The sequence below is a fragment of the Gracilinanus agilis genome, chromosome 2 (genome assembly GCF_016433145.1).
Source record: "Gracilinanus agilis isolate LMUSP501 chromosome 2, AgileGrace, whole genome shotgun sequence".
In the NCBI taxonomy this organism is placed as follows: domain Eukaryota; kingdom Metazoa; phylum Chordata; class Mammalia; order Didelphimorphia; family Didelphidae; genus Gracilinanus; species Gracilinanus agilis.
The window spans coordinates 505,636,175-505,648,057 of NC_058131.1; the positions used below are offsets into that span (position 1 = coordinate 505,636,175).

Below are 11,883 nucleotides of genomic sequence, written 5' to 3' on the forward strand. Positions count from 1 at the left end.
AGAGTCTAAGGAATATAATAGAAGTACAGAAGACATTTAGAGATCCCTTCCCCCAAATTCTCAACTTCATTAAATAGTGAAAAGAATCATTTTGTTTGAATAAGACACTGATGTCATCCAATCTCTTGTAAAAAAAAAATACTGAATTTTGAAATCCCTCCCACAAAGTCAGCTGTTTAAGTGTTAACTGTTTTGGTTGCTCAACAGTTTCTTTGCTTACTTTGCAGGTTGGAAGCTATACTCTGAACAGTTGTAATTCCTAGATAAGTCACCTCTGGATCAGTGAGATACTGAATTTTTTTAAAAACCACATTTCATTTAATAATATTATGGCAATAGTTTTCTACATTTTTTCCATGAAAAGTTCTGGGACTTTTTTTTTTAAACCCTTGTACTTCGGTGTATTGTCTCATAGGTGGAAGATTGGTAAGGGTGGGCAATGGGGGTCAAGTGACTTGCCCAGGGTCACACAGCTGGGAAGTGGCTGAGGCCGGGTTTGAACCTAGGACCTCCTATCTCTAGGCCTGACTCTCTCTCCACTGAGCTACCCAGCTGCCCCCTCTGGGACTTTTTAAAAGAATCCTTACCTTCTGTCTTAGAATCAATACTGTATATTTGTTCTAAGGCAGAAGAGTGGTCAGGGCTAGGCAATGGGGGTTAAGTGCCTTGTCCACAGTCACATTGAGAAGTGTCCAGGCCAGATTTGAACCTAGGACCTCCCATCTCTAGGCCTTGCTCTCAATCCACTGAGCCACCCAGCTGCCCCCTAAGACTTTTCAGATGGAATAGGTCTCAATTACTCATGCTGGCAATCTAATCACTTTGCCACATACATTTCTATTGGGAAATGTCTTGTGAATTCCAAAGGACCAGTTTACAAATATGTTTTTAGGTCATAACCTGTTTGAATTTGTACTACACTGAAACTAAGAAAATGCATTATTCTCTTTCACAATTTTAACATTAAAGTTTCTAGCAATAAGGGGTTAAATATATTTAGAATTAGAAGGGCTTAGATAATTCAGTCACAAACCCCTCACTTTCCAGGAAAGGAAACCAAGGCCAAAGAGATTAAGCGGCTTATGGAAAGTTACAAGTAAAGCGCAGAACTAGCATTCAAAACTAAATTCTCTGATTCCAATTTCATAGTCTTTTCAATACTGCCTTTCTAGTTAGTAATAATGTGTTCCATATAGCCATAATTTTAAAAATATTAACATACAGGATAACTATTTAGCAGCATTATAAATCTTTGCCATTATTATTACTCTATATGATTGTAAGAAAAACATACTACTTATGCATTATTATAACAGTAACAGTTTTTGTTAAATATGAGATTTTGAGGTACCAATTACACTGTAAATCCTGACAACTTAAGAAGGATTTGAAGAATAAGAATATCACATTTTCATGCATTTCCATACTATAAACACCACACTATAAAAGGGACCATAACTGAGAAGTGGCCCCTTCTGCTGAAAGAACTGTTGGGGGGCCCTTGAGGTAGTCCTAATTCTGAAAGGTGTCCCTTCTCCTATAATCTATCACAAAAAAAATCAGTTCTTGAGAAGCATCATTTTAAAGTATAATAAAATTAACTCAAAGCTGGAAGCAGGAAATCTAGTTTTTGATACTAACTGTGTAGATACATGGCTTTGCTTTGGGGACAAATCTGAATTTCCTCACAACCCATAGTACTAGATATGTCCCATCTTCGTGCCATTGCATTGTTGCCTCCATACTAGGAAAGATTCTCTCTTCTTACAATCTAAAGAATTCCTTATTTCTTTCAAGTCTCAGCTCAAGTACTACCTTCTACCTAAAATCTTCACTGATTACCTCCAAATACTACTTTCTTCCCTCCCTAAATCACCTTGTATTTCTCAAGTATACACATGTGTATAAACATGCATGTTTATACTTATTTGCATGTATCCACATATATATATCTGCTCATATAATAGCATATATGCACAGACATATAAATATATGTACTCATACATATAGGCATATGTATTTACACACATATAAACAGATACATACTATTATACACTTAAGTATGTGTGAATGTGTATTTTCTCTAGAAAGAATTTAAGTCCACTCAAAAAGTAGGGACTGCCTCGTTTTTTTCATTGTATCCCCCTAAGATGACACTTTAAATTGACTGATTAACCTTAGTTTTCTGGAATGTTTAATATTTGGCTATAAGGTAAAAAACACTTAAGGGCAAAAACCATAGTTTTAACTAGGTTTGAATACCAGCCCTTCCACTTATTCCTCACTTGACCTGGGAAAGCATTTAACTTTTCTGGGCCTCCATTTCCTCTTCAGTAAAAAAAGGGAAAATAGACTAAATGATCTCTAAAATCCCTTTCAGCTCTAAATCCCATGAACTTATATGTTCATACAACACAGAGTTCTCTACTCAGAGATATAGTTCTGTAAAACGTTTTTAATCATAGTTTGCTTTGACCAACACTATAGTATTGTTAATAAAGAATGAAGCAAATTTATAAGGTGAAAGTCAAAGGATTAAATATCTTGCTATAGATCAGCCATGTCATATAAGCTCTATGTTGCATGGTTACATCTCAAAGGCACATAGTTTCTCCTGCTTCATTCAAATCTATGAAATGATGCATACTGAAGGATTTCCACAGTATATTTTAGGATTCAGGTATTTTTGATAAACAACTATATCAGGAATAAAAGATAACTATTCTCAATTCTCTCTTAATTAGTTCATATGCCAAGTTCTAGACTTTCCAGTATAGGTAGTAAGAGTAAAGAAATATTCTTGTTGATTATGATTACTTTTACCTTAGAGAAAATGTTTTATATTTTAAACTTTTTACTTCTCTTCCTGAAGTCAGCAGAACAATTCTGTTTGCCACTGATGCTATCACAGGGAGAGCCTTCTGAAGCCACAACTTGAGTAAGAAAAAAGGAAACAGGTGCCTCCTGTGGCTATGGCTGTTCCTCATCACAAGGCCCCCAGGAGGCCAGATGAAGGGAGGGGGAAATTTCCAATATTCTTTCCTCTGTCTTCATATATCTATTTATTAACCTTTCCAAAACAAGCAATCCATGTTTCACTGAGGACTAAAGCAGGCCAAAAAAAGACTTGTCCTCAATGTTCGCAGTAAGTATTCAATATCTGAGATGTAAAATTGCACTGCAATTCATTATTTCAGTATTCCAATGAGTACTGAATGTTATCTAATCTTAATTTTTTTTAAAAAAGAGATGCCTACTTCCTTTGTAGAAGAGCAACTCATCATTATACCTCTTCACAATAAGGATTATCTGCTGGATATTCTAAAAAAAGAACCCCTTGATACCTTTCAGGAGGTCAAGCTGTTGCTAGTAGCACCTCCAAAGAAAAAGGAGCAATTTTCCAACATTAGCTTTTGCCTCCAACTCTAAAGCAAAAACTGGTACAATTGCATAACTAATCTTTTCTGTAGAAAAATACTACGGGATATCTGTATTTGAAAACAAGGGTGATAGCTTAAAGACAAATCATAAAAACTCCCTTTCTCATTTTTAAAGAAGATGATGTCATTAAGAGAAAAGGGGACTACCAGGACTAATCTTCCAGACAACCATATTTCCCTAGTATACAGAAGATAAAGAACTAAATGGAATTTCAAATGATTTTGTCATACTTTTGACTCCTAAAATAGTTTGATGAGGGGTATCCTTTGGACCACTATTGGCTCCTCAATTCACTAATGTCAAATAGTAGTCAAAGGAGAAGAAAACAAAGAGTAGGAATAAAAAGCAACTTAAGGGGATAGAACCAAGGCAGCATCACTCATTAATGTTATTATTTATCTCCTTGTTACTGCATCATGAAGAAAAAGAAGTCAAACTATAATATACCAACTACTCCAGTCCACCAAAAAATGCTTAGCCACAACAAGCTTTATGGAACCAGATTAGGCCTTGAAAGTAAAACATGGTGGAGAAACAAAGTGAATAGTGGAGACAAGAAAGGAAATGGCACGACGTAAGACTACAAAGAAGGGGAGAAAAAACTTCCAAGTGTCAGTTTTCTGTCTGCAGAGCAACTTGGATGGATACTTAAAAAGTAAGACAACTGAAAAAAGCTAAATGGCAACCCTAAGCACTGCAGTTCTTCCTCACTATCTTATAGCTACCCAGATTCTAGTGTTGTACTTCGAGGAGAGGGGTGCTGGAGTTCTTGGGTGAGGGAGTTACATCCAGTGATAAGTAACAGCCACAGTAGATAGAAGCAGTTTTGTTTTGTTTTATTTCCACTGTTCCAGCTGCAGAAATCTCTCTGTGATGTCACTAGGGGGCAGCACTTAATCCTAGAAAATGGGAAGAGAAAGTAAAAAGGTCAAAGTTTAATGTTAACTTTCCACAAGCCAAAAATTAAAAGTTGAGCTTTCTACTTTATCTGAATTTCCCTAGTAAAATACAAAATAAAAAATGGCAGGATCCATTTTTTTAAAAAGGCAACATAAAAATGAATTCAAGCACTATCCCCTTTAGGGTACCATAACCAGAAAATGCTTAATCTGTAAAATAGTTCAATAATAAAGATGCTCTTGACATAATTTCTGCTAAAATATTCATCTGTATCTTGGGATAATTTTGCCTTATGTTATTCCTTATTAGTAGCTAAATATCACCTATTTGCTACTAAGCAACTACTAAAACATATTTTTGTTACTGTTATTTATCATTTACTTGTCTGCTTTTGAAATTTTGGTGGCTAGAGATAGGTGGCATTTTTAATTCCAACTAATAACTTCTATAATAATAAACCCACAGTTATATATTTTAAAGTTTTCAAATCACTTTATATACATTATGCCATTTGACTTTCAACAAGAGCCCTGTGAAGGAGGAATACTGCATGTAATATTATCTCCAATTTTATAGATGGGGGAACTGAGGCTCAGATGGTTAAATAAGCTGCAAACCCTAAAGTTGTTATGGTAGGAAATTTAAAAAATGAGAGTACAGAGGCTTATAGATTAGAAGTTTATTACCCAAAGTCCCCTAAGCTCCGCTAAGGATCAGGTCTGGAACTGAAACCTAGGCTTTCTGGCTTCAAGGCCAGTGTGCTTTCTATTCCACCATATGGACTAATTCTATTATAAGCAATCATCCATGAAAAAGATGCTATGTAAGTTATTGTTATAATTTCTTGGTAATTTGTACCTAAAGAAGTCTTGAGAAGAGGCTAAATAAATAATAACTTTTGGGGGATATTGTGGGTTGGGTTTCTGATTTGAATATGTTGAACTAGATAACCTCTGAAGTCTGTCATAATTCCAAATCTCTAATTCTGTCACATCAAGTATGAAAAGTAATTAGAGCACTTTAGAAGCAAAGAAATATGAAAGTATAAAATAGTCATTATAATCACCATCTACAAGTTGAAATGAACTTTCTATTTGTACAATGAGAAGAAAAATCAATTTGGTTTAATTCTTAGAAGGCAATCTTCAAAAAAAGGAACATATCTGATACATTTAATTATACTGAGTACCATCTCTACATAATACAATGCTAGGCATCAAAGGGTAATAAAAACATAAAATATAATTCCTGAGCATCAAGGGATTACAATCTATTTAGGAAGTCAAAATACATACAAGAAACAAGTAGGTAATGATATGAAATTGTAAAGGATTAAGAATTTTCTAATTCTTAAAAGACTTGATAAATTTTAATATGCTATATTAATATGAACTATCATTATTAGTCAAATTAATTTAGGGCATATGCACAAGTAAAAAGTGGCATAATCAGTACAAATAAGAACTATCACCCAAGGCCTTTTAGAATAGGAGGGACTTGAGTTGGACTTTAAAGGGGCATCTAGATGGCTCAGTGGATTGAGAGCCAGACAGAAATGGGAGGTTCTGCATTCATATGTGGCCTCAGACACTTCTTAACCCTGAGCAAATCAAAACCCCAAATGCCTAGCCCTTACCACTCTTCTGCCTTGGATTCAAAACTTAGCATCAATTCTAAGACAGAAGGTAAGGGTTTAAAAAAAATATATGGATAAAATTTGAATAGGCAGATGGGAGGGGGGAAAGGCATTCCAGACAGGAGGAACAAGATGAACAAAGGAACTAATGCAAGAATAATAACTAGCATTTTAGAATGCCTTTAGAGTTTGCAAAATACATTCCTCAAAACAACTCAGTGAGATATGGAAAGCAAGTATTATAATGCCCATTTTGCACATAAGTAAAGACTAATGTTCAGAGAGGTTCTGATTTGCTTATATTCATGAAGCTAGAAAGTGTCTGAGTTAAGACTTGAACCTACAGTTTCTGATTCCTCATTTGGTGTTCTTTCAATTAAATAAAAATGTTATGTCCTAAAGATAATGAGATTATTTGGTGCAAAAGCTTCATATGGAGAAATAATAGGAGTCAGAGATAAAGGATGACTAAAAGCTAAAGAATTCTGAATGCCAAACTGAGGAATTTGGACTTTATCTTGAAAGGCAATAGGGAGTCACCAAAGGTCTTTGAGCAGGGAAGTTCATGATAAAAAAATGCCTTTAGAAACTTCAGTAATTTAAAATACTAACACATTTTATGCATTTATATATATTTCTAAATTGTGTGCCAGAATCCCAAAGAAAAGAAAGAACAGGAAAAAGAGGCTGTTTTGTTATTTTAACCCTATAACCTATGAAAGTTGGGCAAATTGTTTCACTACAGTGCAAAAATACCACTATTTGGGATTTTAAAATTCTATTTATACAATATCACTACAAAAGCACTTCAATTTTAAATGTTTAAACACTCTAGAGCCTGACTTATTAGCTTTGAAAGTAGTTACCCTATATTAGAGAGCAAATTAGTGTGTAGTTCGTTATTTCATAAGCATAAAAATACTTTTATTGATCAAATACTTCATATAGGAAAAGATTTTCTAGGATTGTATTTACTGTCCAAATGGTAGAAGGAATCATATGTTCAAAGCATTTTCCTTAGTATTGATTTCTGACTTTCCTAAACTTAATATGCTCACAGTAACTATAACTTATATGATGATTTAAGTGTTACAAAGCACTTTTCTCATGACTCTGGGAAGTAAGTAGAACAAATATTACTCCTGCTTTGTAGATGAGGAAATGAAGGGTAGGCTAGTAGCTGGCCCAAGGTCATTCTGCCAATCAACAATAAAACCAAGATTCAAACCTCAGTCTCCTGATTGAAGGTCCAGTGTTCTTTCCACTATTCCATACTGTCTTATCCTGCTCAATTTCAGAATATGCAAAAGAAAAACAAATAAGGACCTGACATGTATAAATAGAAAAATAGAAATTTCTGAAAATAATATAGATTTGATAGGGAGGGAAAATATTAAGTATCTAAAAACCAAGAATATTATGTTCAAGAAAATGGAGGAAGATTAAGAGGAGAAAAAGAAAATAGAGCTCAGTAGTATTTACTCCAAAATATCAAGTACAGGATGAACAAGTTAAAAATAGAAAGAAAATTAAAAAAGAAACATATGAGCTAAGGACATTATGATATTATAGAGGTAAACTCTTGAATAAACATATGCTAAGCAAATCAAAAATATGATAAAAAATTTAAATAGTCAAGCATGGCTTCATCCCTTTAAAAACTGACTTAAGTGAAATTCCATTTTCCTTTAGGAAGTAGAGAAAAATAAGGAAAACAGGAAAATAGTTCCAAGAGAGCAAAAAAGACTGAAATGAGTTCTCATTCTAAGTCCCCTTGCAAGGAGTTGCAAAATACATCACCCCTAAGAGAACACTGTCTCCTTTAAGACTCTAGTTGAGTAAGAATGAAAAAGTCTATCCTTGACAGACTTTAAGTCCCAGAACTATGTTTTGTCCCGAGTCTGAAAAAAAAGAAAAAAACCAGACAAACTATTTAACAGTCCTAATATCACAAAAAAGTGGAGTGGGATGGTTGGGGGAGGTGGTGTTGGACAAAATGAAAAAATCCAATCTTCAGAAAGTCTCCGATAACTAGAATAAAGCTTCTTCTGTCCAGGTAAGTAGGGCAACAATCTAAATTTCCTGACTGTAAGCCACCATTTTCCTACTAAACAAAAGACATTTGTAATGATGAATTTTTAAACTCTCAAACACTATAAGTTTCAGAAGAGATACTGACCTGCATTAGTAATAGGAATTTCCTCATATGGTACCCTATACCAATGGAATCATACATCTTAGTTTCTTACCTAAATAATATACATTAAATATAAGACTCTAAGATTTTATTCAAACCTTCACATAAAAAAGATTATTAACTATTAGAAAAGGTGAATGATTATTCATGATAGTTAGTGAAGGAAAAAGTAATTCAATTGGAGATGTATAGAAAATCAAAACATATAAATCACTCTATTAATCTCTACCAAATGTTGCCCCAAAGCAAATACACACAAACACACACACACAGAAGCACACCACCATTACCACCAATATAAACACACACTTAAATTTGCCACTATTTTCCCCTTTAACTGCAAATTTAGGAATAATTCACACAATTTTTAGCATTTTTTTTGTCCTTCTTAAATGTACCAAGAGGGCCCCCCAAAAAACCACCCTATAAATTTTCATTAGCATCTACAAACTGTTTGAAGAAAAGAGAAAATTAGAAACACACTAATGGCATGATTGAAATATGATCAATAACTCCAGATATCAGTGTCAGCTTAAACAACAATCAGGGAAATGGAAGTCATAAGGATTGTAGACCTAGAATCAGAAGGCCATCTAGAGTAATTCCCTCAATCTTACAGATGAAAAAATTCTGGACCAGGGAGAAAAAATAACTTGCTCAGGGTCACCAGCATCAGAGGTAGGATTTGAACCCAGTTCCTCTGACTCCAATATGAAAGATATTTATTCTTTAGTCTTAGCATCACTACATTAATATCACTTAGAAAAGTAACCTTTAAACAGTTCAAGAAAAAATAAGAAACTTGACACTACCAAAAACAATTAATGAAAAAAAAAACAGTAAGGAAACTGTGTAAGATAAAATACTAGATTATCAAGATTTCAAGATCTGATTCAATGTTAAAAAGTGGGTTTATGAAACATCCTAGAAATTTGAAACCCAAAAGACAGCTGACTAAATAAAACACTTTCAATTAAGATTATCAAGCTTATGTACCTAATGTGGTAAAATAATTAATTTAAACAGTAACCTAATTTCCTTTATTCTGTTATCAAAGTAAAAATACATATATTATCGGCAGTCTACAAGGAATATAATTATCAGCTGCTGAATGTTCTTATTTCCCATGGCAACTCACTGACTTATAAAAGCAAATGCAAGAGACAAAAAAAAGACGAGATTAAACTCAGTTTATGCAGTATATCTTTGAAACTACATTTAGAACTCACTCTAACAAAGTGTTTATAGATTTCAGTATTTACAAATTATTAAAATAGATGAAAATATTGCTATGAAGTTTTTTATGCACCTAAGCACAAAATGTATTCAAAAGCAGTATGCCAACCGATTCGTAAAGAGCTCAAAAAAATTCACTAAACATTCATTTCTGCTGTCAGAGGAAAAGATCAGCAATTTTAAAGTAAGACTTAGAAATACCTGAGTAGATAAACAGCCCTTTCAATATCATTGAGTTCTTCATCAACCGTTAGTCTTTCAATTTCTTCTGGTGTCTGTCAAATGTGAAATACAAATTATGTAGACAATTTTTCAGGATCAACTTTGAGATATATACCCATCTCCCCCAACTCCAAAAGCTAAATACTAGTAAGAATTTTTATCTTCCCGTGAAAATAGATTTCACTAAATGGAAAAATCAATGAGATCCCATCAGAGAAGAACTTCAAATTCCAAATGGCTGAGGAAAGGAAATCTCTCTTCCCTCCCAACCCCCCATTCATTAAACAGGGGTTATGGCTTAAAAAGCTCCTTTCAAGTGTGGGAAGCCAGAGAACAATTTTCTTCCACCTAATTATTACTTACTCTCAGAGATCTCCTCTTTCTAGATCCTGGGAGGTGGGAGCAAAGAAAAAGGGCTCCAGTGGTGTAAAGAGGGTCAATAGAAAATCAGAGAGAAATATTTTCTCTCTATTTCTACCCACTCCCCTCCTCACCCTTTCTCTGCACAGGGGCTGAGGCTCTGGAAGAAGGCAAAGGGGATAGGTCCCTTGGGAAAGGTACCCTGTACCCTCCCTTCCTCCACAGATTTCTAAAGAAAAAGTAGGAAGCAGACCAAAGGAGGGGAGTGAAAAAGGGCAAGAAGAGAAGGAACAGGAAAGCCTACACAAAATGTACAGGTTTTCCTCCACACCTGGAGGGGGCAGCCATTGAGAAAAGAAGGCAAAGAGGGTATGGAGAGGGCTGGAGCCTCTGACTACTGGTCAGGTTGAAGTGGGGGGCAGTGTGTATAGATGCCATGGGCAAGAGAAGAGATAAAGTTGGGACAGGCTCTTTTTATCCCCTAGTTCTGTTAAGCCCCTTGATTACTGGGGGGATGAAAACAGGTTCTTTCTAGCCACCTTCTCCCAGCATGGCCTTCAGGAACCCCTGACTAACCAGGAGTGAGATGTAGAAATGGGCAGAGAGGATGGGATGGAACTGTGGAGAATGAGTGAGGGGAAGGGACCAAGGAACTGAGATAGTATGGAATGGGTCTTATACTCACTCTTACCCCTGCCCAGCCCAACTCCTCTTTCTCAAGAGTGGGGGCTGGAATGGAATGAGACCATCTTCCCCTCCCCCCATCCTTCCCCTTTCGGTCTCCTGGGGCCCTGGAGGATGGAGAAGGACAGGGGGAGGGAGAGAGAGAGAGATGGGATAGGGGCCAGCCCAGACACTGGACTCTTTTTATGGATAGCCCTCACCAAAGAAGGGGGGAGAATAAAGGAATGTAGACTGATGATACTGAATTCGATGAGATGGAAACAGGTTCTTTCTACCCACTCATTCTACTAAAGTCCCTAAGGATGACTGGGGAGGGGGTACTAGAAACATGAAATGGAATTATCCCAACCCTATACTCTTCTTTGCAGGAGTCCCAGGAAGATGCAGAGAGTGGGAACTGTAGACTGATGGGATGGGAAGAGGCAAGTGTTTTCTTCCCACCTCCTTCCTCAACTCCTACCTTTTGGTCTCCTGGAACCCCTGAAGATGAAGGAAGGCTAGGAATGGTGGGAAGTGAGATGAGACTCCACACTCTTCTTTGGGAGAACCCCATTAAGCCCTAGTGAGTGGACCACGGAAATGAGAACCCATGGAATAGGATGGGTTGGGGGTGATGAGATGGGCCCAACTCTCGATTTCCTAAAAACCCATGAAGATGAAGTGAGGCTGATGGGGAAGGTAAGACAGGATCCTGAACTCTTCTTCGGGGGGAGTCCTTCAAAGATGAAGAGGGTGTAAATACGGGAGTGTGGACTGACAGAAAGAGATAGGATGGGGGCAGGTGCCTTCTACTCCACTCATCTCCTACCCCACTCTTGGTCTACTGGAATCCCTAAAGATGAAGAAAGCTGGGGATAGGGGGAAGAAGGTGAGACAGGACCCCAGGCTCTTCTCTGTGAAGACGCAGAGAAGAAAAATACAGGAGTGTTGACGGATCGATGGAATGGGATGGGGTGGGGTGGAACGGGGGCAGGTGCTTTCTTCTCACCCCTTCCCCCACCCTCAGGTCTCCTGGAACTCCTAGAAATGAGAAGGGGAGGCTGGGAATGGGGGAATGAGACGGGACCCCGCACTCTTCTTTGGGAGAGCCCCGGGAAGACGAAGAAAGGGGTCCACGGGAATGGAAATCGATGGGATGGGTCCGAGGGGCTGGGGGCAGGCTCCGGGGGATGGGGTGGGATGGGGGGCGCGGGGACAGCGGCTGCGG

General features: G+C 36.7%; 1 protein-coding gene across 1 annotated transcript in view; it reads right to left on the bottom strand.

Annotated features, from left to right (window-relative positions):
* PPP4R4 (protein phosphatase 4 regulatory subunit 4) overlaps nt 1-11,883 on the bottom strand; it is a 118,952-nt gene that overhangs the window by 106,594 nt on the left and 475 nt on the right. Inside the window, exon 2 of the mRNA XM_044665031.1 lies at nt 9,612-9,685. Coding sequence (XP_044520966.1) covers nt 9,612-9,685 — 74 coding nt within the window. The remainder of the gene's footprint in view (nt 1-9,611; nt 9,686-11,883) is intronic.